This window comes from Mastigoproctus giganteus, chromosome 12 (genome assembly GCF_048544385.1).
Source record: "Mastigoproctus giganteus isolate SK-2022 chromosome 12, ASM4854438v1, whole genome shotgun sequence".
In the NCBI taxonomy this organism is placed as follows: Eukaryota; Metazoa; Arthropoda; class Arachnida; order Uropygi; family Thelyphonidae; genus Mastigoproctus; species Mastigoproctus giganteus.
In genome coordinates, this window is record NC_143586.1 from 104179304 (window position 1) to 104206084 (window position 26781).

A 26781-nucleotide genomic window follows, 5' to 3' on the forward strand; every position below is an offset into this window, starting at 1 on the left:
TGTGTACGCCATATCCAAAATTTCATTACTTCATACAGCATGTCCCCCCACTTTTCTTGCTATTGAATACACCATGAATTGTCAAACTAATAGAGTTAGCTTATCTGCAAAAAGATCTAAACCTCCCAAACACTTCCTAGTCCATTTCACAAATATACATAGTCTCAGTTCTAATCTCAATGATATCCATTTCCACTTCAGTCTGCCAAACCCCATGTACTTTTACTTTTTCTGACAGAATCTCAGTAATCAGTTGATTCAACCACTGCTCATCTCAGTTAACCAAATTATTTGCTGTATGATTCCTTTCGTCTCAAAGGTCGTACTTGTGCACATGTCCGTCCTGATATTCCCTGTCAGAGACTTAGTAATTTGGAATCTCCTCTTTTCGACCTTTTCTGGTCTTGATCTTGATTCACTTTCACTTATGATCTTTTTCTCACAAACAACCCTTCTAAGTACACGGTCAAAGTGAGTGGTCCTTTAGGCACCTCAGATCAAAACTTGGTGATTGTCTCTTCTCCAATGGAGCCTTTATCTTATGGCTATTCCCAACCTCGTGTTTTTTGGCATTACAAGAATGCAAAATGGGATTCTTTTCTTATTTTCCTTGGTCGGATTACTGTTTCAAAACTTCTGTTGTCAACGTTTGCTCAGATCGTGTCAGAGAAATTATTCTTGTAGATATGGAATCATTTATTCCACACTCCACTTTAAAACCTCATCCTTTATCTAAACCTTGGTTTTCCAATAAATGTGCTAGGGCTGTTCAAGAGAAGAACGTTGCATATCATAATTGGCTTGTTTCTAAATCTTCAGTTTCATTTTCTGCCTACACCAAGGCTCGCAACAATTGTAAAGCAGTTATTATTTAGTCCAAACTAGATTTTGAACAGGCTAAGAGTAGAAAACTTACTTCTTGCCCTAATGGTAGCTGAGCATTCTGGTCTCTTGCCAAAGCTATTGGCCGCAACTTTTGCCCATCTCTGCTCCCACCTCTGTCAAAACCAGATGGTTCTATTGTCACTTCAGCTAATAGCATCCGATTTTTCTTCCAACTCATGTATTAATGATCTTGGTAAAACACCTCCCAACATTCCCAAAATGTTCCATTCAATGACTCCTGTGGTCTTCCGTCAAAAGGAATTTGACAACCCATTCACTAAGTTTACAATTTTTTTAGATAATTATTGTCATTATATGATATATGTAATGAAAAATATTCATAACTAACAACATTATAAGCTTCTAATTTGGTTAATTGTATGCACTACCATTACAAATAAATATTGTAAATCTGCTAATGCGAAAAAAGAACTCCAAAATTATAATTTCAAACACCTGCAATAGATAAGGACTCATATTGTTCATATAACGACTTAGATTACATATAACGACTTAGATTACAAACGTAATATAATTAATTATATTTAACATAATTAATAACATAACATAATTAATTATAATTAATTAATAAATTAATAGAATCATGACTCAGACCAGAGCAGCAAAGCAAAAGGCTCAAGCTAATGGAAGTGCTGTGGCTCAGAGCAGAACTGAGGGGGGCAGTTGTCCTCTGACTCACAGCCTTATAAAATGCACTGTTTGCTTGATGTTTGCAGAGCAATCGGGTACGGGACATGATACTGCCAAGGGGGATGTCTTTGTGTGTGCACGATGCAAGGAGTGTATCGATATCAGGCAACAACTCGGTGTTCTTGTGGGCCTATATGAGAGCTTGAAGGACAGGGTGGATGCCCTCGAAGAAACTAAATTGAGGGGCCCATCAAGCTCTCAGCTGCCCACATCAACGCCAGAGCTTGCACTTGGGCATCGCGTGACACAGAGGCAACCCCCAAGGCAGAATGCGCTGGTCCCGAAGGAACTAGTAGTTGTTGGTGACTCTATTGTCAGGGAAACAGGGAACATGCTTTGTAAAAAAGATAGGTGGAACAGGACCAGGGTATGTCTGCCAGGGGCAAAGGTTGATGACGTTGTAGAGCGAATATCATCTTTTAAGGGCACAAAAGGTGATATAGTTGTACACGTTGGCACTAATAATATTAAGAGTAGGAGACAGGTCACTGTTGAACAAAAGCCGAGAATTAGGGTTGAATTTGAAAGTGTCTGCAATTCTGCCCAGACACGATACGAGGGAGTATATGATGAGAGCCTTGTCGATCAATTCGGCCCTGGAAAGATTGTGCAAGGCTCAAGGGGTAGAATTTTTTTCAGCCTGGACTGTACTTGTTAACAGGAGAGATTGCTTCTACAGGGAGGGGATACACTTAAATTGAAAGGGTGCAAGAATATTTGCTGATGCTATCGAGGCAGTGTTAGGTGGGTCGGAAAACTGCTAGCTTGGGGGAGACAAAGACCAATAGATTGACAGTAGCCACTGGCAGAGGTGAAAGAGATTCTTGCACTGCTTCTATTAGAATGAGCAGAAGCCTGAAAAACAAGATGCATGGTATTTCAGAGACTGCTGGGAGCCATTGCGGTACAAGTAAACACATGGGTTGTGTTAGGGTAGCTAAGAATAGAAACAGGTGCAGGTATACTTGCGTGTACACCAATGCTAGGAGTTTAGTAAATAAATTTGATGAATTTGAAGTATTGCTCAAAACATCAAAGGCAGATATTGTTGGGATATCAGAGACGTGGTGTCACACAGATATAAGGGATGCAGAACTGCAATTTGGGGAGTACAACGTCTACAGAAAGGATAGACAGGATAGTAAGGGGTGAAGGGTTATGCTATTAGTTAAGAAACACATAAAAACCAAGGAAGTGAAGCCAGTCGACATCGCTGGACAGTGCAGTGTTGAGTCAGTTTGGTGTGACATAAGCATTGGGAGATCAAAATTGCAAGTAGGAGTGTGCTATAGGCCTAATGACTCTGATGAGTATAATAAGGAACTGTACAGGGAAATAGAGTGGGCCAGTAAATCAGAGAGTCTTATAATGGGAGATTTTAATTTCCCAGATATTGACTGGAATTTGGGCACTGGTTACTCACACACTAGCAGGGCTTTTGTGGATTTATTGGATGATTGTTTTCTACATCAGCATGTTCGGGAGGCAACTAGAGGGAGTAATACTTTTGATTTGATTATCAGCAGTGATTCTTCATGCATTAAGAATCTGCAGATAAATGAACCACTAGGTGGCAGTGATCACAGTGTGCTGAAGTGGGATTTACTCAAAGAGGTAACTACCATTAGGGGTAAAGGGAAGGGTTATTGCTTCCGTAAAGGCGACTACGATGGACTGAGACAGTATTTAAATTCTATACAGTGGGACCAACTGATGATGTTACCAACAGCAAATTCAAAATGGGAAGCATTCAAAGAACTTATCTTGGAAGCTACTAGGCTTTACATACCAACTAAGAAATATTGTTCAAGGTTTAGGCCAAAATGGATGTCAGATGAACTAATGAGGCATATAGCAGAGAAGAAAAATGCATGGGATACTTACAAATTAACACATGACACAGAAGCCTATGATAGATACAAGTTGATATGCAACCAAGTTACAAAGGAGGTTAGGCAGGCGAAGGCAGATTACGAGAAATCCTTGGCAAGGGATGCAAAGAAAAATAGCAAAGAGTTCTTTACTTATGTAAACTCTAGAAGGAAGGGGTGAATCAGCTTGGTCCACTTGATATTGATGGGTCAACTGTTGATGATCCTGCTCAGGTAGCTAACAAACTAAATGAATATTTTGCATCGACATTCACACATGAGGAGTTATTCAGCAAGGGGAATGCCAGAGGTGTATTCAACTCTAGCAGTAAGCTACAGAATCTTGAAATAACTGGGAGTAAAGTGGAGGAGAAATTGTTGAAGATAAACACAAGAAAGGCACCCGGGGTGGATGGGATCTATCCAGTTATATTAAAGGAGGCAGCAAAGGAAGTAAGCAAACCTTTAGCCATAATTATGAGAGCTTCCTTGGACTCAGGGGATGTACCCATAGACTGGAAATGTGCAAATGTGACCCCAATTCACAAAGGAGGATCAAAGGCTGACACAAGTAATTATAGACCTGTGAGCTTAACTTCTGTTCCAGGAAAATTAATGGAGGCACTGGTTAAAGAAGCACTGCAGGATCATTTAGACAAGACTTCAGTTATAGCTCAGACACAGCATGGTTTTGTTAAGGGGAGGTCTTGCCTGACCAACTTGATTGGATACTATGATGCAGTCACAAAAGAACTGGATGCAGGGAATAACTTTGATATTATATACTTGGATCTTAGAAAGGCTTTTGATACTGTTGCACATGGAAGACTGCTACACAAATTGGAGCAGTGTGACATTGGAGGCAAATTGCTGCTATGGATAAAGGGGTGGTTGAGGGGGAGAAGACAGAGAGTGGTAATCAATGGACACTGCTCATCGTGGACTAATGTTATTAGTGGAGTCCCTCAGGGCTCAGTGTTGGGTCCATTATTGTTTTCTGTATTTATAAATGATATTGATGATGGTATATCAAGCTTAATGTCCATGTTTGCAGACGATACAAAGGTTGGCAGGGTTGTCAAGGACACTACTGACACTATGCTGCTGCAACAGGATCTGGAAAGGTTGAGCAGACGGGCTGAGAGGTGGCAAATGATGTTTAACATTGACAAATGTAAAGTACTACACATGGGAAACAGCAACCCCCAGAGCAACGTATCAACTCTGTGGTACTACACTGACAGTGGTAGAGAATGAAAGGGACTTGGGGGTGGTTGTGCAGTCAGATATGAAGTTCTCTGAGCAGTGCAGACGGGCTGCAAGAGTAGCTCATGGAGTATTGTCAATGATATACAGGAATATTTCCAGCAGGGATAAGGAGGTGATTATTCCATTGTATAAGGGAATGGTCAGGCCACACCTAGAGTACTGTATACAGGTCTGGAGGCCTCATTTCAAGAAGGATGTAGAGCTGCTGGAACGAGTACAGAGAAGGGCAACAAGATTAGTGAATGGAAGAAAGGGGTGCTCTTACGAAGAAAGGCTTAAGTTTTGCAAATTACAGTGTCTGGGGACTAGGCACCAGCGAGGTGATCTGATAGAGGTGTATAAAGCCTTGAATGGTTTAAGCATGCTCAATGCTGATGGGATTCTTCCTCTAGCTCAGAAAAATCACCTGAGAGGGCATAAATTCAAATTGAGGAAAGACAGATGTAGGATAGATGTACGGAAATTTGCCTTTAGCCAGCGGGTGGTTGGTTGGTGGAACAGACTTCCATCCCTTGTGGTAGAGGTTGATAGCCTAAATAAGTTTAAGGCTCAGCTGGACAGGTATTTTGAATGAACAGAGGGGTGAAGTGGAAGTGGGTTTTTTTTCTTTTTTTTTCTTTTTTTTTTTTGGCTGATGCTGCATAAGCTTGCTTTCTTGCATCAAATGCCTCTACTAATGCTAATGCTTTCCAGTTTCCAGTTCAACCACTTGAAAAGACCATTAACATAATGTATTTACAGCAAATACACTTGCTTTAGATTCAAAGCATGCCTATTTGCTATATTTGTTAGCATTCAGTTAACTTCAAATTTATTTAGTTTCTGTTTGATGTTTTAAGGTATAATGTCATTTTGTTTAAATTTCAGCATGATGGAAAATGTGTCATTAAAATCAAAAATTAGTAAAGATTCGTTGCAAAAGTTAGACTGCTGTACATTGGTAAGTAATATTGATCTAGGTAATGCAGATTATTTCAAGTTTTATTGCAGTTTAACATATATGCATAATAGCCATTGTTATTATAGTGATTTGTTATTATTTATATATCACATTAGTTTCTAAGGTAGTATTGCACTGTGTGAATTATGCCTGTAGAAATGTGTGTTCATGAGCCAATTTGCATGTTGTAGAGGCTGAAAAAAACTCAAAAAACTCAAAAGGAAAACCCTGCTACCTCTGCTTGAGATTGTTCCACCAGCGTCATTAGCCTTGAACCGTCATTAACCTGTCCAAGTGAATGGTAAGTGCAGGGTGTGTTAGGTGTGTCAGTAAAAACGATAGCTTAGAAGGGTACTAGACTAATAGATTAACTAGAGCTGCAGGCAGAATTGAAAGCGATTCTTGCACTGCTTCTATTGAAGCACACAGCAGCCTGGAAAGCAAGGTGTCAGAGATTCCAAGCCCTTCATCATGGAACAAGTAAATAAATGGACTGTGTTAGTGTAGCTAAGAAAAAGAACAGGTGCATGTATACTTGCATGTACACTAATGTTAGGAGCACAGTAAATAAATTTTATGAATTTGAAGTACAAAGTACAAAGTATGTTGAGGGTCAAACGGCACCAGGAATTTCTCCCATCTCCGCGAGTGTTCGCTGTATCGAGGGACAGTACTCTGTCAAGACCAGAGATTTAAAAGTGTGTGGATCATGTGTTGTGTAGTATGTTGTGCCCATTGTTCTTCTGGCCTATTGGCCATCGAGCCCCTGATGAGACCCGACGTCCGTACTATGCCAACGAGGAGGCTGGCCAGGTGTACCTTGAAATTTATTATACTCTGGCAGGTCCCGCCGCCTAATTTCCTGGGATTTCAGCGGCTGGGTCCTATAGAAAAAAAAAGATAGATAATCACGGTGGTATAATTGCAAAATCGCTATTAAGTTAGTATGTGGGGTTTGTTCCCCGAAATTACCATGGGATTGTACGCTAAAATGACAAGTTCTAGAGGCCTAATGGGGCGGGCAATAATTTTGGTGCTAATTTAATTTGGATGCGTGGGGCTTTCGCGGTGAATAGTCAAAGAGAAGGGTAGGGAGACTGAAGGCTGGGGGGAAGAGAGAGAAGTAAGGGGCCGATAAGGTAGATGGCCCCTGCAGTCAGTGGGGCATGCCCATGCCCCACCAGAGGGAAAGGGGGATGGCAGGAGGAGGAGAAGACAGCGAGCCATCTCCCCCCCCCCCTGCCAAGGAATAGGAGTGAAAGCAGGCTGGTCAAGGTTGCCAGCCCAGATCGCCATATGGCTAGGTGGCAGCAATGTGCTGCAATCATTTCTCTGAGCCCTTGCATGGTAGTATCTGGGAAGGTTTCCGTGGTTGTGTAGACATTCTGCTGGCCTGCACGGCATGGTTGTTTACTGCAGTGGTTGAGGCTGTGGGAGCGTCCTTCTCCTTGTGAAGCTGGTCCTGGGCCAGCTGCGCGAATGCCTTGTATGTGTCAACTTCAGTTATGGCGAGGTCTTCTTGATTACGGAGGTTAAGCTGTGTTATAGTAATGAACCTGCAATAGAGGTCCTCATATAGTGGGCAACTGTACATTAGGTGCTCCCACGTTTCACGTTCACTACAGAGGCAGAACGGTGTATCACTCAGTCCAAATCCTTGTAGTTTGTCTCTAATGGCCCCGTGTCCCGTCAGCAGGTAGGTGGTGTAGAGTCCTGGTGAGAGCCACGGTGGATAATTCGGGTATACCAGCCGTATGTTGGGTAGAAATTTTCTAGTTATTGCACCTTTGCTGGAGGTCTCCCAGCGGGCCTGCCAAGTTTGCTGGAGGTAAGTGGAGAGACGGCTCCTTTCTATTTTGGGATCATTTGACAGATCTATGGTGTAGTCGAGGCATGTTGCCGTTCTGCCTTTGGTCAGTTGATAGAGTAGCCCATGCTTAACAATCTCCAGGTCCAGAGGGAGGGATCCCGTTAGAGCCTGGAGTGCGTGGGTATTTACAGTGTTACATGCTCTCGAGATGGTTAAGAGTATGTGTCGCTGTGTAGTCTCCAATTTTTTCCGCAGTGGTAGCCTTGCGATACCATATTCCAGAAGCATATGTAATCGCTGGCAGGAAAATAGCTTTATAGTAGAGGCTGAGGGTTTTCCGCCTCAAACCCCATTCCTTGCGTGTGATTCACGCAAAAAGTGCGGAGTATCCTCTAATTTTCTTCCGTAAGTGCACTATATGTGGTGTAAAGCTCAGGTTTTTGTCTAGTACGACTCCAAGGTGCTTTAATTCGGTGGTAAGCTTGATTGTGTTACCTTGTATCTTGATTTGAGGGGGTCATCTGGTGTCTAGGGCTCCTTTTAATAATATAGATCTTGTCTTCGAGGATGAGATATTCAAGTTATTGTTGTTAGCCCAGTCCTCTAGAGTTTCTATTGCTCTGTTGGCGGTGTTCTCCAGTTGCGCCCTAGATCCCCCAGGCAGCATCAGAACCACATCATCTGCATAGGCTAGGAATTTGAAGTACAGTAAACCCCCGCTATTCACGGTATCTGTATTCGCGATCGCCGATTTAATATAAAATGAAACCTAAAAAAATGTGAATTTTAAAGCGCCGTGAATATTTTCCGCCATAAAAAACATGGGCGTGGCTAAAATTATCTTTCCCGGTCAAAACAGTGCTCAGTGGGTGGGGGGAGAGGGGTGACAAAATCGCGAGCGTGGATGTTTCTCGCTAATCCTTGTTCAGTATGTGTTATGTGTTTGTCATGGAAGGTTTCGTCGTTTGCTTTTAATTTATATGTTTATAAATTGATATGCTTACAAAAATGTGCTCAGTGGGTGGGGGAGAGGGGTGACAAAATCGCGAGCGTGGATGTTTCTCGCTAATCCTTGTTCAGTATGTGTTATGTGTTTGTCATGGAAGGTTTCGTCGTTTGCTTTTAATTTATATGTTTATAAATTGATATGCTTACAAAAATGATAAATCTACCGTTTTGCAGTGAAAAACAGACTTTTTCGAGTGTGTTAACGGAAGAAAGTGACTTTATTGTGGATAAGTTCTTTCTAACCCCTACAAAAATATGGCTATGAATAAAAAGAGAAATGTGAAAATATCAAAGAAGGTGATGACATTAGCGAATAAAATTGAGTTATTAGACAAAATTTCTAATGGTGAAAGTGTCTCCTCGGTGGCAAAACATTATAAATTCAATGAGTCAACGGTACGATCAATCAAAAAATCGGAAGAAAAAATCCGCTGTAGTGTCCGTGAAAAGGCGCTAATTGTTTCAAAAATTTGCTCTGTAACTCGTGATGTTAAATTAGAAAAAATGGAAAAAGCTTTAAATGCTGTGGATAGAAGACCGAACTCAAAATAAAATTCCGTTAAGTTCACTCATCATTCGCGAAAAGGCAAAACTCCTTTATCAACACTTTAGCGAAACTGGTGATAGCACTGGCGGGATGTTTTTTTTGCTAGCAAGCAAAGGCACTGGTTTGAAAGATTTGTTTGAAATTTCTAATAAATATTACATTTAATATTAAATTGTTTCTTATTTTCATTTCGATGCCATATGCTTGCATTTCACTATGTACTGTCTATGTACATAGTCATATTATGAAGGTACATATAATACATACATAGACAAATCATATTTTGGAACGGAACCCCTTTATTACTATGGGAGCCATAACTCAGTATTCGCGACATTTCTCAGGAATGTAATCCCCGCGAATAGCGGGGGTTTACTGTACTGATTAAGTCAATTGCAGACATGCAGGAATATAGGTGACATCGATTTGTGTCTAAACCTAGAACAATATTTCTTAGTTGGAATTAAAAGCCTAGTAGCTTCCAAGATTATTTCCTTGAATGGTTTCCATTTAGAATTTAACTGATGTGGGACCAACTGATGATTAAACATCATCAGTTGGTCCCACTGTATAGAATTTAAAAAAATCTCTGAGACCACTGTAGTTTCCTTTTCAATAGCAAAAACCCTTCCCTTTACTCCTGATGGTAGTTACATCTTAATTTAAATCCCACATCAGTACATTATGATCACTGCCACCTAGTGGTTCCTTTATTTGTAAAATCTTAATGCATGAATATTCACTGCTGATAATCAGATCAAGAGTGTTACTCCATATGGTTGCCTCTCTAACATGCTGCTATAGAAGACAATCATCCAGTAAATCCACAAAAGCCCTGCTAGTGTGCAAGCGATCAATCCACAAGTTCCAGTCAACATCTTGGAAGTTAAAATCCCCCATTATAAGACACTGATTTTATTGGCCCACTCTATTTCTCTGTATAATTGTTCATTGTACTCATCAGAGTCATTAGGGCTATAACAAACTCCTATCCTCATTTTTGCTTTCCCAGTGCTTATGACACACCAAACTGACTCAACGTTGCACTGTCTGTCTATGTTAACTGGATGCACATCTTAGATTTTGTGTTTCTTAACTAACAACATAAATGCTTCTCCCTTTCTATCCACATTGCACTCCATAAATTCCAATTCTGCATTCCTTATATCTGTGTGACACCATGTCTCTGATATCCCAATAATATCTGCCTTTGATGTCTTGATCAGCACTTTAAATTCATCAAATTTATTTACTATACTCCTAGCATTGGTAATTACTTTAAAGATCTAATAACTAAGCATCACTCCCTCACTCTTAAAACTATATTAGAAGACAGGAAAAATATTACAGATGTTTTTCAGTTCCTCAAGGAAATAAACTTCTATAACCAAATATGAAATCAAATGCTATCCCAGTATTAAGCTATACACACTTCTTGATCCTTCGAAAATATTTCCAGCAAAACACAAGCACGAAGAGAACTGCCGTATAAAACCTTCAAGGTGCATTTTAGCCACAGTAGCTCTTGCGCCAAGAACTCATAAATCAATCAATCATCCTAGCATTGGTGTACATGCAAGTATACACGAACCTGTTCTTACTCTTATTTACTCTAACACAGCTCATGTATTTACTTGTTTCATGACTCCCGGAAGTTCCTGAAATCCCCAGCAACTTGCTTTCCGGGCTGCTGCTAATTCCAGTAGAAGCAGTGCAAAAATCTTTTGCACCTCTGCTTGCAGCTACTGTTAATCTATTAGTTTGTGAATTCTCCCCCAATCTAGTAGTTTTCCGACACACCTAACATTGCCTTGATAGCATCAGCAGATATTCTTGCACCCTTTCTGTTTAAGTGTATCCCATCCTTGTAGAAGTAATCGCACCTGTTAACAAGCACAGACCATGTTGAAAAAAATTCTACCCCATGAGCCTTTCACACTCTCTCTCCAGGGCTGAATTGATTGACAAGGCTCTCATCATATACCCCCTCCTCTCATGTCTGGGCAGGATTGAATACTTTGCTGCTCCAGTCTGGGGCATGATTTCCATTTAAATAGAATTTAATTAACAATAAAAATCAATAAGATTTATAAATTTAATTGATTAATTGTCAATACTATACTAAGCTAACAGATTCCTAATACAGTACTACGTATTACAATATCTATTACAATTGTCAATACTATGCTAAGCTAACAGATTCCTAATACAATACTATGTATTACAATATCTAGTTTTACGTTATACTTTATGCTATCACGTTCAAGATATACACCGATGAGCCAAAACATTGTGACCACCTACCTAATATGATGTTGGTTCTCGCCGTGCAGCCAAAGCAGCTCGGGCCTGGCGAGGCATGGATGCTGCAAGATTTCTAAATGTCTCTTGTGGTATCTGGTACTAACACGTAACCAGTAGATCCTCTAACTCCTGTAAGTTCCGTGGTTGAGACGCCACAGATCAGAGTTGCTGTTCCAACACAAACCACAGATGCTCGATGGGATTGATGTCTGAGGAATTTGGAGGCCAGAGCAATACCCGGAAATCTTCCTCAGGTTCCGCGAACCAGTCTTGAACAATCTGGGCAGTGTGGCATAGTACATTATTTCTGTTGCCACGAAAGAGTGTACCTGGTCAGCAATGATGTTTAGGTAGGTGGTGGACGTCAGAGTGCCCAGTACAAAGATGACTGGATCCAGTGTATCCCAGCAGAACATCACCCAAAGCATGTCACCGCCGCCACCGGCTTCTTTTCGTCCCACAGTGCATCCAGGCGCCATCACTTCCCCAGGTAAACCACACGTACCCTGCCGTCCACGTGGTGTAACAGGAAACATGATTCATCGAACCAGACGACCTTCTTCCAATCACTCAAGGTCCAGTTTTGATGCTCATGTGCCCATTGTAGGCGCTGTTGCCGGTAAATCATGGTTAGCATGGGCACTCGGAGTGAACTGTGGCTACGCAGCTCCATTTCCAGCAGGGTTCGATGTACTGTGTGTTGTGGCACATTACTCCCATCACCAGCATTCCAGTTACCGGCAAGTTGTGCCAAAGTCACCCTTCTGTTGCTACGTACCATCCGGGAGAGAATTCGCTCACCTCAAGCATCGATGAGCCATGGTCATCAGCCGTGCTGTTTCAGATATGCTCTGACCCATTGGTCTGGCCATTACAATTTGGCCTTTGTCAAACTTGCTTAAGTCAGCTGCCTTTCCTATCCGAAGAACAAGAGTAACACTGATTAATGATGCTCAGTATCAGGTGTTTTTTATACTGTGTCCCAGCCCATGCACGCATTGTATTTCACCTGCAGTTGCTTCAATATGCATAACAATTCGCTAGTCATGTTTTGGCTCATTGGTGTAGTTACGTTATTCCATATCGATTAACTACAATGGCGGCACATGGCAAAAAAGAAAAGTGCATGGGATGCATATAAATTATCAGACATCTATGGTAGATATAAACTACTCTGCAATCAAGTGACAAAACAGATCAGGCAAGCCAAAGCAGATATGACAATTCTTTTGCAAAGGATGGGGAAAAAAAAAAAAAGCAAAGATATCTTTACTTATGTAATCACTACAAGGAAGGTCATGAATCACATTGCTCCACTTGATATTGATGATTTAACTGGTGGCAATCCTGCTTAGGTTGCTGACAACCTGAATAGATATTTTGCATCTACATTCATGCAGGAGTTCTTTAGTGGGGGAGGAAATGCTAAATGATTTTCTGATAATTGAGAGAAAAGTGGAAGAGAAATTGTTGAAGCTTAACATAAAAAAGGGCACCTTTAGTAGATCGGATCTATCCAATTATATTTAAAGGAAGTAAGCAAACCCTTAGCCATAATTATGCGAGCACCTTTAGCATTACCTGAGGCATATAATGCAAGAAAGCAAGCTTATACAGCATCAGTCAAAAAAAAAAACCTTCCCATTTCACCCATCCGGTCACCCCAAATGTTTGTCTAGTTCAGCCTTCAATTTAATTAAGCTATAAACTTCCTCTTGATTTTTAAGGAGTCCTCATGTGCTGTAATGTAATGACTAGATCGTAGGTATAGCTTAGCTTAATTTTTCAGCACTCACCTCATAGTAACCCGCTTAGTTGGTGGAAAGTTTTACCACATACATAGTGGTTATAAGATTCTAATGACTTACGGGGATTATGGATTTAAAAACTAAGTTATGGGCTTTATAAAAATTTTTCTAAGAAAGGAAAGTGCACCTTCCATTCTATGGTTGCCTAATTAAATTAATTAAGTGAAGAAAGATAAAAGCTAATAGCCGGGCACAAGCGACTTTCGAAATCGTCTTCAGTTAGCTATAGTGGGGAGGAAAGAGAATCCTCCAACTAAGCAGATTACTATGAGGTGAGTGCTGAAAAATTAAGCTAAGCTATACCTACGATCTAGTCATTACATTACAGCACATAAGGACTCCTTAAAAATCAAGAGTCAATTTAACACAAATCCTTTAACTATATATTACACCTCTTCCGTATGCCTATCATTTCCACATTTTCCCCAATGCATTCAGATCTGCATGATAGGAAACTCCATTTCACAAAACTATTCGTTAAATACTTTTCTGATAAACTCCACATTACGTTCTTAAAGAAATGTCTCACGTATGACATAATCCCCAATTTCGCTTGTATCTGCACCAAAAACACTGTTAAAAAATACCCTTTTATCATACACCAAGCCTCTATTGCCATAATTAAAGCCGAATTATGGAAAAGATACAGAGAAAAATATCTCCTTTTAGATCAAATACATACCCTCAAATTCAAACTTAAAAGAGAACTAACCCCCATGACTTGGTACAATTACGTACAACAGAACAACACACGAATTCAGGTAACTTTAAATCACATTACACAAAAGCACTCCAAGAAATGGGATACACTCACCAGGAGACACAAAAAAATCCCCAACAACTCGGTTGTTAACATCTCTACACAAACATTTTCCCCTAATGAACTTGCCAGTCTAGAATACAGATTCAATTTCGCCATTAACAGCAACCACTACCCAGTTAAAGACACTATGATTGAAATACAAACTAAACTTGATAACCACCCAGATAAATATCGAATCATACATGAAACCAATGCTGTTTTTTACTCCCAATTAACTAGTAAACCTAATATTCACAAACAACAATTAACCCACATACAAGACTATGAAAATCCCGAACATTATAATACAAAAGGCAGACAAAGGCGATACCATCACAATCATGGACAAAAACACATATATAAAGAAAATGTTACACATCCTGTCAGATTCAACGACATACTGAGCTTGCAACACGTTTAACATTAACAAACTTAAAAATAAACTTGATGGGATCCTAAGAAGACTCAGAGCCAACAAACAAATTAATTTACACACCCTCCAGCAAATAGGCATACGCAGTAACATTCTCCCACACATTTTTGGAATAGTCAAACTCCATAAACAAGATTATCCTTTAAGGCCCATCGTTTCCTATAAACAGTTTGCCTATGCTAACCTATCCATATTCCTCGTCAAAATTATTTCACCTTTAATGAGATTTTCTCGGTTCATGAACGTATAACTTCCATGACCATATCTGAAAACGATATTCTCGCGTCCTTCGATGTTATCTCCCTATACACAAATGTACACATCGAATCCATGCTACTGGCTCTTAAAGAACTATTAATTAAAGATGACACTTTGACAAAACGTACCGACTTAAACATTAATGACATTTTAGAACTCACATCACTGTTACTTGACGCCAAACAATTTAAATTCCAAAATAACATCTAAGAACAAATTTTCGGCCTTCCCATGGGCCTCTCCGCCTCTTTATCCAAAATCTACCTCGCTTCTATTGAAGAAAAAATACTCCAACCCTTTCCCCCAGGAATTAAACTATACATGAGATATGCAGATGACGTCCTCTTAATAGGCAACAGAACCACCATCGATACTTTACTGAACACTTTTAATACAACACATGAAAGACTCAAATTTACCCACGAACTAGAAACCTATAATAAAATTAATTTTCTAAACCTCACCATATACAAAATAAGTACATCTTTAGGCACTAAAATATACAGAAAGAACACACATACAGGTAAATTCTTACTTTACCACTCACACCACCTTCTATATATCAAAAAAGCAGTTCTATACCACCAGATATACAATGCTGTAAAATATAGTCACACACAAACAGACCTATCTGTAGAATTGCAATACCTCACCAAAAAATTCATCGACAGAAAATACCCATTACAACTAATAAAAGATTTGATTTGATTTAAGAATTCTTGGCGCAAGAGCTACTGTGGCTAAAATGCGCCTGTAAGATTTTATATAACGGTTTTGTTCTAATTCGTACATTGCTGCTAATAATAACAGAGAATGACTATAGCTTGCTTTAGAGATAATATTTAGTTTTATATTTGATTATAGTAATTTATTTTCTTGAGGAACTGAAAAACATTGCTATATTTTTTCTATCTTCCAGCATGGTTTTGAGAGTGAGGGAGTGATGTTTGTTTAACTTTTTGAAGGAGTTTTGGCGCTCATCTGCAAAAGCTGGACAAGTAATCAGTACATGTTCTACTGTTTGTTGTGTGTGACAGATAGGGCATAGGGGGGGATCCTCTCCTCGCAAAAGATAAGAGTGACTGAAATGCGTATGTCCTATCCTTAACCTAGCAAGTATCACTTCATCGCATCTATTTTTCTGAATGTTGGATTTCCATGGTTGGAGTAATCTTTTAATCTGATGCAATTTGTTAGTGGTAAGTACTTGCCATTGCTGCTGCCAGTGATGTATCCCACTGTGATCAAAAACGTGTTTGTAGTCTGAGAAAGGGATAAATTCTGATTAGCATTAGTAGAGGCATTTGATGCAACAAAGCAAGCTTATGCAGCATCAGCCAAAAAAAAAAAAAAAATAAAATAAAATAAAAATAAATACAGTGGATTCCGGTTATTTGGGCCACCGGTTAATCGGGGCAGCCGTTTATTTGGGGCAAATCTTAAAAAACAGAAACCAATCGCGAAAATAGCCAGGGTTTACTTCGCTTAATTGGGACAAAATGCCGTTTAATCGGGGCAGGAGACCTCAGCACTGGAGATTACTCTACGATTGTCTCCGACCTTACCACGTGGTTCGGTCGGATTTCTGGAGGTCACAACCATAAAACAATAAAAACAATTAGCAGTCACCTGTTTATTGGGCTTTTGTGTTAGTGAAATCTGTCATAAACTGATAGTAAACTCGATCTTATTGAATTTGCGATAATACCGACAGCTGGAATTCTGTGGGTTATTATGGTAAAATGTGTTTACACTTCCATGAAATCTTCAATCATATAAAAAAATAATTTTCATAATCTTCTCTTCATTCCTATTTTTAAAGCTTCGTAATTTGTTACTCCGTTCTCACTTGCGCGTATCGTGTTACTTGCAATTTGTGTGTGTGTGTGTGCGGTGTTCTTTGTTATTGATTGCTTATCTTTTTACTGTTTTAAATTTTAACCCCCACCCACAAATGACAGTGAACAGAAATGTCAACTAGTTTAGTTAGTATGTACATATTACAGTACGTATTAATTCTTCCGATTATATCGTATATTCTTCTGAATTTCACATATCATTTAATTTTTTAATTGGTAAGGTAATAAAGGGTAAATTTGTACTTAATATATCTTTACTTTTATAGCCTCTGGATAATATTGCTCTAATTTTTACTAATTAGAATCACTGTTTAATAGAATTAAAATTCAATTCACAAACGTGATCACAATGACTGGCGCTTATTATACATCGTATAGTGAACGGTACTTTACAATGGTGACTCCATCGTAACGTGATTTGATTGAACAGTGAACCAATTGTAAAGGGGGGGGGGAGTACATTGTATTTTTAACTATTTACGAGAAACTTCGGATAATTGGGGCAGCCGCTTAATCGGGTCAAAATGCACTAGTCCCAATGTGTCCCAATTAACCGGAATGGACTGTAAATAAAAAATAACCACTTCCACTTCACCCCTCTGTTCGTTCGAAATACCTGTCCAGCTGAGCCTTAAACTTATTTAGGCTATCAACTTCCACAACAAGGGATGGAAGTCTATTCCACCAACCAACCACCCGCTGGCTAAAGGCAAATTTCCTCACGTCTATCCTACATCTGTCTTTTCTCAATTTGAATTTATGCCCTCTCAGGTGATTATTCTGAGCAAGAGGAAGAATCTCATCAGCATTGAGCATGCTCAAACCATTCAAGGCTTTATACACCTCTATCAGATCACCTCACCGGTGCCTAGTTTCCAGACACTGTAATTTGCAAAACTTAAGCCTTTCTTCGTAAGAGCACCTCTTTGTTCCATTCACTAATCTTGTTGCCCTTCTCTGTACTCTACATCCAGTATCTCTACATCCTTCTTGAAATGAGGCCTCCAGACCTGTATACAGTACTCTAGGTGTGGTCTGCCCATTGCCTTATACAAGGGAATAATCACCTCCTTATCCCTGCTAGAAAAATTCGTATATGTCATCGACAATACACCATGAGCTACTCTTGCAGCCCGTCTGCACTGCTCAGAAAACTTCATATCTGCCTGCACAACCACCCCCAGGTCCCTTTCATTCTCTACCACTGTCAGTGTAGTACCACAGAGTTGATACGTTGCTCTGGGGTTGCTGTTTCCCATATGTAGTACTTTACATTTATCAATGTTAAACTTCATTTGCCACCTCTCAGCCCATCTGCTCGACCTTTCCAGATCCTGTTGCAGTAGCATAGTGTCAGTAGTGTCCATGACAACCCTGCCAACCTTCGTATCGTCTGCAAACTTGTACATTAAGCTTGATATACCATCATCAATATCATTTATAAATACAGAAAACAATAATGGATGTTGGCTTTTTTGGCAGCTCTGTCTGCTTGCTCGTTACCATGTATTCCTACATGACTTGGGATCCAGCAAAATCTAATATTACGACGTTGTTGAAGGAGTTTTGATATTCTGTATTGAATCTGCTGTTGTAGTGGATGTTTGTTCGAACTGATATTTTGTATTGCCATCATGGAACTACGGGAGTCAGTGAAAATTATGCTGTTTTGAAAACTTGAATGGTCGATTTTGTTTAGTGCTAACATACTGGCTTGCAGTTCTGCAGTATAAATGTCTTTTGGGAGTTTTTGGGTCAATGTGATGTCAGAAAAGTAAACTGCCGCTCCCACATGAGAATCAGTTTTGGATCCATCTGTATATAGAAAGCAATAATCTGAAAATTGTGCCTTATAAGCAGCATGCAGCTGTTGATGGTTTATATGAGAAAGGGTTTGTTTGCTCCAAATGTGGAAGGAGAAGTCACATAAAGGTTGTCTGATTATCCATGGTGGAGTAGACTGCTTCGTCAGCGGAATTATGTTATCTAGGTTAAGCTCTCTACTGAGAAGAAGGTTTTTTAATCTCACATTCGCAGGTTTATTGATTCTTTGTTGTTGCTGATAATGTTGTTCCCATTCAGAAGCAAAAAGAGTTTTCTGTAGACAGTGGTCTGGTAAGGATTTTATTTTAGCTGCATAAGAGAGTAATTGATTTTGTCTTCTGATTTGCAGAGGAGGTTCTTGAGCTTCGGCGTACAGGCTCTGAACGGGTGAGGTGCGGAAAGCTCCAAGGACTAAACAGAGTGCACAGCGATGTACCGGGTCGAGCCATCTCAGGGCACTAGGTCTTGCCGAGTCATAGACTGGGGCACCATAGTCTAGCTTAGACCGAATGAGAAGGCGATATAAACGTAGTAGGATTGTCCTGTCTGCTCCCCAAGATGTTAATTTTCTTCAAACAGTGGACTCTTATTTAACTGATATGCTCTAGGAAAGTCAGTTTTTTGTCAAAAACTAATCCTAAAAAACGGACACTATTTTTAACTGGGATGTCTGTTCTTTCAGCCTGAGTTCTGGGTCAGGATGGAGATTCCTTTTTCTGCAGAAATTTATACATGCAGTCTTTTGTACTGATATTCTATATCCATTTCTTTCTGTCCATTTTATGACTCTGTTAATGGCTACTTGCAGTTGCCGTTCTATTGTTGTTATTTGGTTTTTAGGAGCATTAGCAACTAAGGCCATATTGCTCCGGGATAAGCGGTCGTCATTCCCTGACCTTTCCGCATCCTCCGTATTTGGTGGTGACGGGCTCGAACCCCAGTCTAATCAAGAAGCGTGTGCTACGCACTGCTGCTCCTTCCCACCTGGCTACGGAGGCGCTGCCGTTCTATTGTCCTCATATGCTGCGCTTGATAAGAAATGCTGAAATCATCAGAATAAACAGTTGTAAAGATATTGTTTGGGATTTGTTCTATTATTGTGCTGAAGTGGACTGCAAAAAGTGTGGCACTAAGTACAGATCCTTGAGGGACCCCTTCTTCTTGATAAAATATATTGGAAAGTGTATTGTTCATTTGAACTTGGAAGGTCTGATTCTTAAGGAAATTGTATATGTAGAGGGGTAGATGTCCTCTAAGGCCAAGTTGATGTAGCCTTTTAAGTATACCATATCGCCACGTGGTATCATATGCCTTTTGGATATCAAAATTAACCATGACTTAGTGTTGTTTCATGAGAAAAGCATTTCTTACTTGATTTTCCAGTTGTATAAGTACATCCAAGGTACAGCGATTTTTTTCTAAAGCCAAATTGTTCTGAGTTGAGAAGATCATTATTTTCTAGATACCATGTTAGTCTATTGTTGACCATTTTCTCTAAGATCTTGCCTAAGCAGCTAGTCAAAGCTATGGGATGATAGTTCTGTGGGTCTGATAGATCTTTTCCCTGTTTTGGGAGAGCTAGTATTATTGTATGGTGCCATTTGTTTGGGAAAGAATTTTCAAGGTATATTTTGTTGTATAGATCTAACAGAGCTAATTGGGACTGTTCATCTAATTGTTGTATCATTGCAAAATAGAGTTCATCAGGACCGACTGCACTGTATTTCGCCTGTAGCAGAGTTTTTTTTAGTTCTGCTACTGTGAGCGGCAAGTTGTATTGTTCACACTGATTGCTAGAAAAGTTTAGTTTTATTTTTTTGGCCTCTTTCTTGTACGTTTTGAAAGCAGTGGGGGTATGCACAATTAGCAGATGTATTCGAAAAATTTTCACCAAGCACATTGACTATATCTAAGGTATTTGTAACCAACTGTCCCTTCCAATTTAGCAATGGAGAGGGGTTTAATTGAGAATTGTTTGTCATCCTTCTGATCTTTTTCCAGATAAGTGTAGCTGGTGTGGAAATAGTTATAGTGGATGCAGATTTTATCCAAGCAGCTTTTTTGCTTATTTTTTGCACTTTCCAGACCTTAGCTCTGGCTCTCTTGAATTGTATCAGATTGTCTGTTTTTGGATTTTTGCGAAAGAGGTTCCAGGCTCTATTTCTTTCTTTTTTGGCTTCCCAGCACTCTTTGTTCCACCATGGTTTTGGATATATTCTAATGTTAGAAGATGTTTTAGGTATTGTCTTTTCCGCAGCTTGAAGCATACTATTAGTAACACAGGCTACTGATGTTTGTACTGATTCTCGTTTAATAATGTTGCAGTCTAACTTGGCTAGTGACCTGAATGTTTCCCAATCTGCATCATATATTTTCCATCTGGGGTGCCTACTGGCTTGGCATGGCATTTTCTTCATTATTTTCAAAATAATGGGGTAGTGGTCGCTGCTCAATGGAGTCTCGTGCACGCTCCATTTAGTCATTGGGAACAGTGTTGGAGAACAGATTGATAAGTCTATTGCAGAACTGCTTTTTGATGGAAGGTGGAAATATGTGTGTGTGTGCTGTCATTTAAAATCATTAGGTTGTTCTCGACAACTAATTTTTCTATTTACTTACCCTTCTGATCTATTTTGGGATCGCCCCATAGTGGGTGATATCCATTTAGGTCACCTAAGATGCAGAATGGAGGTGGTAGTTGAGTGATCAGCTCTTTGAAATCCTTAAATAGGAATTCTTGATTAGGGGGTAGATATATTGAGGCTATGGTAACGTTGAAGCCTATTGCTAGACGGGCTGCAACTGCTTCTAATGGTGTGTTCAATGCTATTGTTTGGGAAGGTACATGTCTGTTAACTAATATTGCAACTCCTCCTCTCGTTGTTCCGTTCATTTGCAATCCTTTCTATATGTGGTATAATTTTTGATTATACTATTGTCCTGTGGTTTTAAATAGGTTTCTTGTAGGCAGATACTTAGTGGGTGGTAATGGGTGATGAGGTCTATAACATCATTAGTGTTTGAGCGAAAACCTCAACAGTTCCATTGGATAATCGTATCTGTCATTTGGGGTTAGATGTTCCCTCGGATTGCTTCCTTGGGGCTGATTTAACTTTGTCTACCTTGGTTTTGCCTTTCTTTGAAAAATATGGTCTACCCGTATCCATTTCTTCTTCAGCGAAGATTTCGAGAACTGGTTCCTCTCCTTGGTTTCTTGCATCTGTGTCCATTTGTTCTGCAATCTTTTTTCCTGTACTACCTATCTTTTCTTTGTTTGCTTTTCTTCTTACATTTTCTGAATTATCTGGTGGGAAAGATAAAGGAGTATTGATAATCTTATCTTGTTTCTGTGATGGAGATGGTTTGTAAAACTCACAAACCCATTCTGAGATGGATTCTCCTGGGGAGGTGGGGGGGTTGTAACATCCTTTTGTGTGCCACAACATTTTGAATTGGGTAATTTAATTTCCGGAGCCTTTTTGATTGTGGTAATCTGCACATAAGAAGGTTTGTTTGCTATATTTATTGTAATCGCCTTTTTAGCTTCCTGATAGGTAACTCCATTTTCTGCTTTGTAATTTTGTATCATTTTTTCCTTCTTCCAAATTTCACACTCCCTTGAATATGCAGTATGTTCCCCTTTACAATTTACACATTTATGGTTTCTAGCTGTGCAAGTAGAAGTGGCATGTTCTTGCAAACCACAGTTTGCACATGTTAATTTTCCTCTACATACTGTCTGTGAGTGACCAAACTTCTGACAGTTGAAACAACGGAGAGGATTCGGGATATACGGTCTTATATTGCAGTGTAGACATCCAGCTTTTACTGATCTGGGTGATTTAGGGTGTTGAAAGTGAGTATCAGATTCCTGGTGGGGGTGATTATCCCTTCTTTTTTAATTGTAATTCTTTTAACACTGATGACTTCTTGTTCCTGAAGTTCCATTTGAATTTCCTCTTTGGGCACATTTAGAAGGTCCCATTCCATAATGACACCTTTCAAGGTATTTAATGTATTGTGTGGGTATACTATTACTGGTATTCCTGCAAAGGTTGTCATTTGTAATAATTTTTCGGAGTTTAGCATTGGCCGTTTCTACCCAAATGTCGCCTGATTTTAGTCTTTTAACTTGTTTTTGTGGGCCGACATAACTCTCAAGAGTCTTTTGTATGAGAAAGGGTGACAATTGCCCTACCGTTTTCTCAGTATTTGAATGTATAATAATATATGTTGGAGCAATTAAAACTTTAATGTCAGTTTTTAATCTCTTTGTGGAGACAGAGTCATTTCTATCGCCTTTTCTGACTGCCTTAGAGGCGTCTCCGAAAGAACTAGATTTCTCATATCTTGGATCAGTTCTATTCGGGTCTGTTGACCCAGTGGATTCCTGGGTATTGGAGTCAGTTCGCTCCATTTTGCCCTGGAAGGGAGAGCTTTTCCCTTCCAGGTTACCGGCCCCGCCACGTGTAGGCAGGAGCAGTGCCACCCTGTGACCAAGCACTAGGAGGCTAGTAATTAACATATAACAAAAAATAAAAGGGAAAGAGATGGTTGCTTTCCTTCTTAATATAGTAAAGTTGCTTTCTTTACTATGGATTATTTAATTGTGTGTTAATAAATGCTTTAAATAAGGAAACGATTTCTACTTCAAGAAAGAGCGCTAATTCAGAGCAAAGTCACTTGATCACAGAATCGCTTGGCACTTCGGGCCACCAAAGTCCATAATAACACTAATAACCCATGCAAAATTAATAACCACGTGAATAAGAATAAGATACATAAACCCCTTATTGCCCTCCCATACCATCAACAATATGCTAGAAGATTTCAACAGATTTTTAAGAATACAGATATCAAATTAAGTTCCAAATTCAATTCATAAGACAACACACGAGTATGGGACACAAGATCATAACAACATTATATATTTGATCAGATGCCAATCAGATTGCCAAGCATGTTACATAGGCAGTAGAACAGCAAAATTTGGGACATCAAAAATTTCCAACATGCGTGCATACTACCACTTTAATAGCTTCAAATCTAATTTAGCAAGTATAGAACTAACACAACACATCCAATCTTATAATCATAACCCACACATCGATTCAGCCATCACAGTAGTCAAATGAAATTTCAGCTATAAAATCCTTCAAAACGAAGCCCTCATCATTGAGTGGTTTAAGCGCCATACATTACTTAATGTATTAAACAAAAAGATTCCCGCTAACTTCTCCCCCATTTGGAATTTAGCACGTATTAAGTTTCCACGTGCACTGAAATGCATTTCGGGAACCCAACCCGTATATAACACACTCGCATGCGCGCTCTCTTCCCCCATCCCCCTCTCACAATAGCTAACTGAAGACGATTTCGAAATTGTATCTGGGGCAGATACGAGCGAAATTGGGGATTATGTCATACGTGAGACATTTCTTTAAGAATGTAACGTGGAGTTTGTCAGAAAAGTATTTAATGAATAGTTTTGTGAAATGGAGTTTCCCATCATGCAGATCTGAATGCATTGGGGAAAATGTGGAAATGATAGGCATATGGAAGAGGTGTAATATATAGTTAAAGGATTTGTGTTAAATTGATTCTTGATTTTTAAGGAGTCCTTATGTGCTGTAATGTAATGACTAGATCGTAGGTATAGCTTAGCTTAATTTTTCAGCACTCACCTCATAGTAATCTGCTTAGTTGGAGGATTCTCTTTCCTCCCCCACTATAGCTAACTGAAGACGATTTCGAAAGTCACTTGTGCCCGGCTATTAGCTTTTATCTTTCTTCATTTAATTAATTTAATTAGGCAACCATAGAATGGAAGGTGCGCTTTCCTTTCTTAGAAAAATTTTTATAAAGCCCATAACTTAGTTTTTAAATCCATAATCCCCGTAAGTTATTAGAATCTTATAACCACTATGTATGCGGTAAAACTTTCCACCAACTAAGCGGATTACTATGAGGTGAGTGCTGAAAAATTAAGCTAAGCTATACCTACGATCTAGCTATAAACTTCCACAACAACAGATGGAAGTCTGTTCCAGCAATCAAATACCTGCTGGCTAAAGGCAATATTCCGCACATCTATTCTGCAACTGTCTTTCCTCAATTTGAATCTATGTGCCCTCGGCTTCTTCCTTCTTCAGATGTCTGAACTTCAGAACTTAAGCCTTTCTTCGTAAGCACACCCCTTTGTTCCTCTCACCAATCTTGTTGCCCTTTTCTGTACTCATTCTAGCAACTCTACATCTTTCCTAAAATGAGGCCTCCAGATCTGTACACAGTACTCAAGGTGAGGCCCGACTATTGCCTTATAAAGGGATAATCACCTCCTTGTCTCTGGTGAACTATGGCCATAGATACTGATGCGTCAAATAAATCCCAATCAACCAACCTTGTCTCTGCTAGAAAAATTTCTATTTATCATTGACAAATCTCCATAACCTGCTCTGGCAGTCCATCTGCACTGCTCAGAGAACTTCATATCTGACTGCACAATTACCCCAGGTCTTTTTCATTCTCCACCTCCCTGAGTGTAGTACCACACAGTTGGTAGTTTCTCTTGGGTTACTGCTACCCATATGCAGTACCTTGCATTTGTCAATGTTAAAACTTCAGTTGCCACTTCTCAGCCCATCTGCCTAACTTTTCTGGATCCTGTTGCAGTAGCATACTGTCTTTACTGTCATTAACAACCCTGCCAACCTTTGTATCATCTGCAAACTTGGACATTAAGGCTTATATATATTTCATCGATATCATTGATAAATACACAAAACAACAATGGGCACAGCATCAAACCCCGGGGGACTCCACTAATAACATTAGTCCACATAGAGCAGTGTCCATTTATTACCACTCTCTGCCGTCTCCCACTTAACCATCCCTTTATCCATTGCAGCAACTTGCCCTTCTGCCATACCGCTACAAGTTATACAGCAGTCTTCATGTGCAACAGTAACAAAAGCTCTCCTGAAATCCAAACTATATGATATCAAAATTATTTTTTGCATCCAGTTCCTTTGTTACCACCTCATAGTATCCAATCAAATTGGTTAGACAAGACTTCCCCTTAACAAACCCATGCTGTGTCTTAACTATTACTGCAGTCTTGTTTAGGTGATGCTGTATCACCTCTTTAACCACTGATTCCATTATTTTCCCCAGAATAGAAGTTAAACTAACAGGTCTATAATTATTTGTGTCACCCTTTGCATCCCCTTTTTGAATTGGGGATGCATTTGCAGACCTCCAGTCCATGGGGACCCCCGACTCTAAGGATGCTCCCATAATTATGGCTTAGAGTTTGCTTCCTTCCCTTGCTGTGTCCTTCGATATAATTGGATAGATTCCATCTGCCCCAGGTGCCTTTTTTATGTTTAACTTCAACAATTTTTCCTCCACTTTGCTCTCGGCTGTTACAAAATTACTTAGCTCCCTGTTAAAGTTGGATAAACTTCTAGCATTCCCCTCCTTGAATAACTCCTCTTGTGTGAATGCAGATGTAAAATACTCATTCAGTGTATCAGCTACTTGAGCAGAATCATTAATAGTTGAATCATCTATGTTAAGTGGACAAATCTGATTCATCTCCTTCCATCTAGAGTTTACACAAGAAAAGAACTCTTTGCTATTTTAATTTGATCCTTTGCCAAAGATTTCTCGTAATCTGCCTTTGCCTGCCTGACCTCCTTGTGATTTGATTACAGACCAGCTGATATGTGCCATACGCTTCAGTGTCACCTGATAATTTTTAAATGATCAGTTTTTAAATTCTATACAGTGGGATCAACTGATGATGTTACCAACAGCAAATTCTAAGTGGGAAACATTCAGGGAATTAATCGTGGAAGCTACTAAACATTTCATACCTATTAAGAAATATTGTTCAAGGTTTAGGCCTAAATGGTTGTCAAATGAACTAGTGAGACTGGTGGAAGAGAAGAAAAATGCGTGGGATGTATATAAATTATCAGGCGACGCAGAAGCCTATGGCACATATATAAGCTAGTCTGTAATCAAGTCACAAAGGAGATTAGGAAGGTGAAGGCAGATTACGAGAAATCTTTGGTAAAGGATGCTAAGAAAAACAGCAAGGATTTCTTTACTTATATAAATTCTAAAAGGAAGAGGATGAATCAGATTGGTCCACTTGATATCGATAGTTTGACTGTTGATGATCCTGCTCAGATAGCAAACAAACTGAATGAGTATTTTGCATCTACATTCACACATGAGAAGTTATTAAGGATTGAAAATAACAGAAGGTTATCAAATTGTAGCAGGGTGCTTAATGATTTTGTAATAAATAAGAACAAAGTGGAGGAGAAATTGTTGAAGTTGAACATAAGAAAGGCACCTGGGGTGGATTGGATCTATCCAGTTATATTAAAGGAGGCGGCAAAGTAAGTAAGCAAACCCTTAGCCATAATTATGAGAGCATCTT

General features: G+C 39.4%; 1 protein-coding gene across 1 annotated transcript in view; it reads left to right on the forward strand.

The window, feature by feature from the left end:
- The window catches only part of LOC150077313 (uncharacterized), a 123593-nt gene that overhangs the window by 63752 nt on the left and 33060 nt on the right, over positions 1-26781 (forward strand). The window contains exon 4 of the mRNA XM_090385854.1: positions 5604-5676. Coding sequence (XP_090241980.1) covers positions 5604-5676 — 73 coding nt within the window. The remainder of the gene's footprint in view (positions 1-5603; positions 5677-26781) is intronic.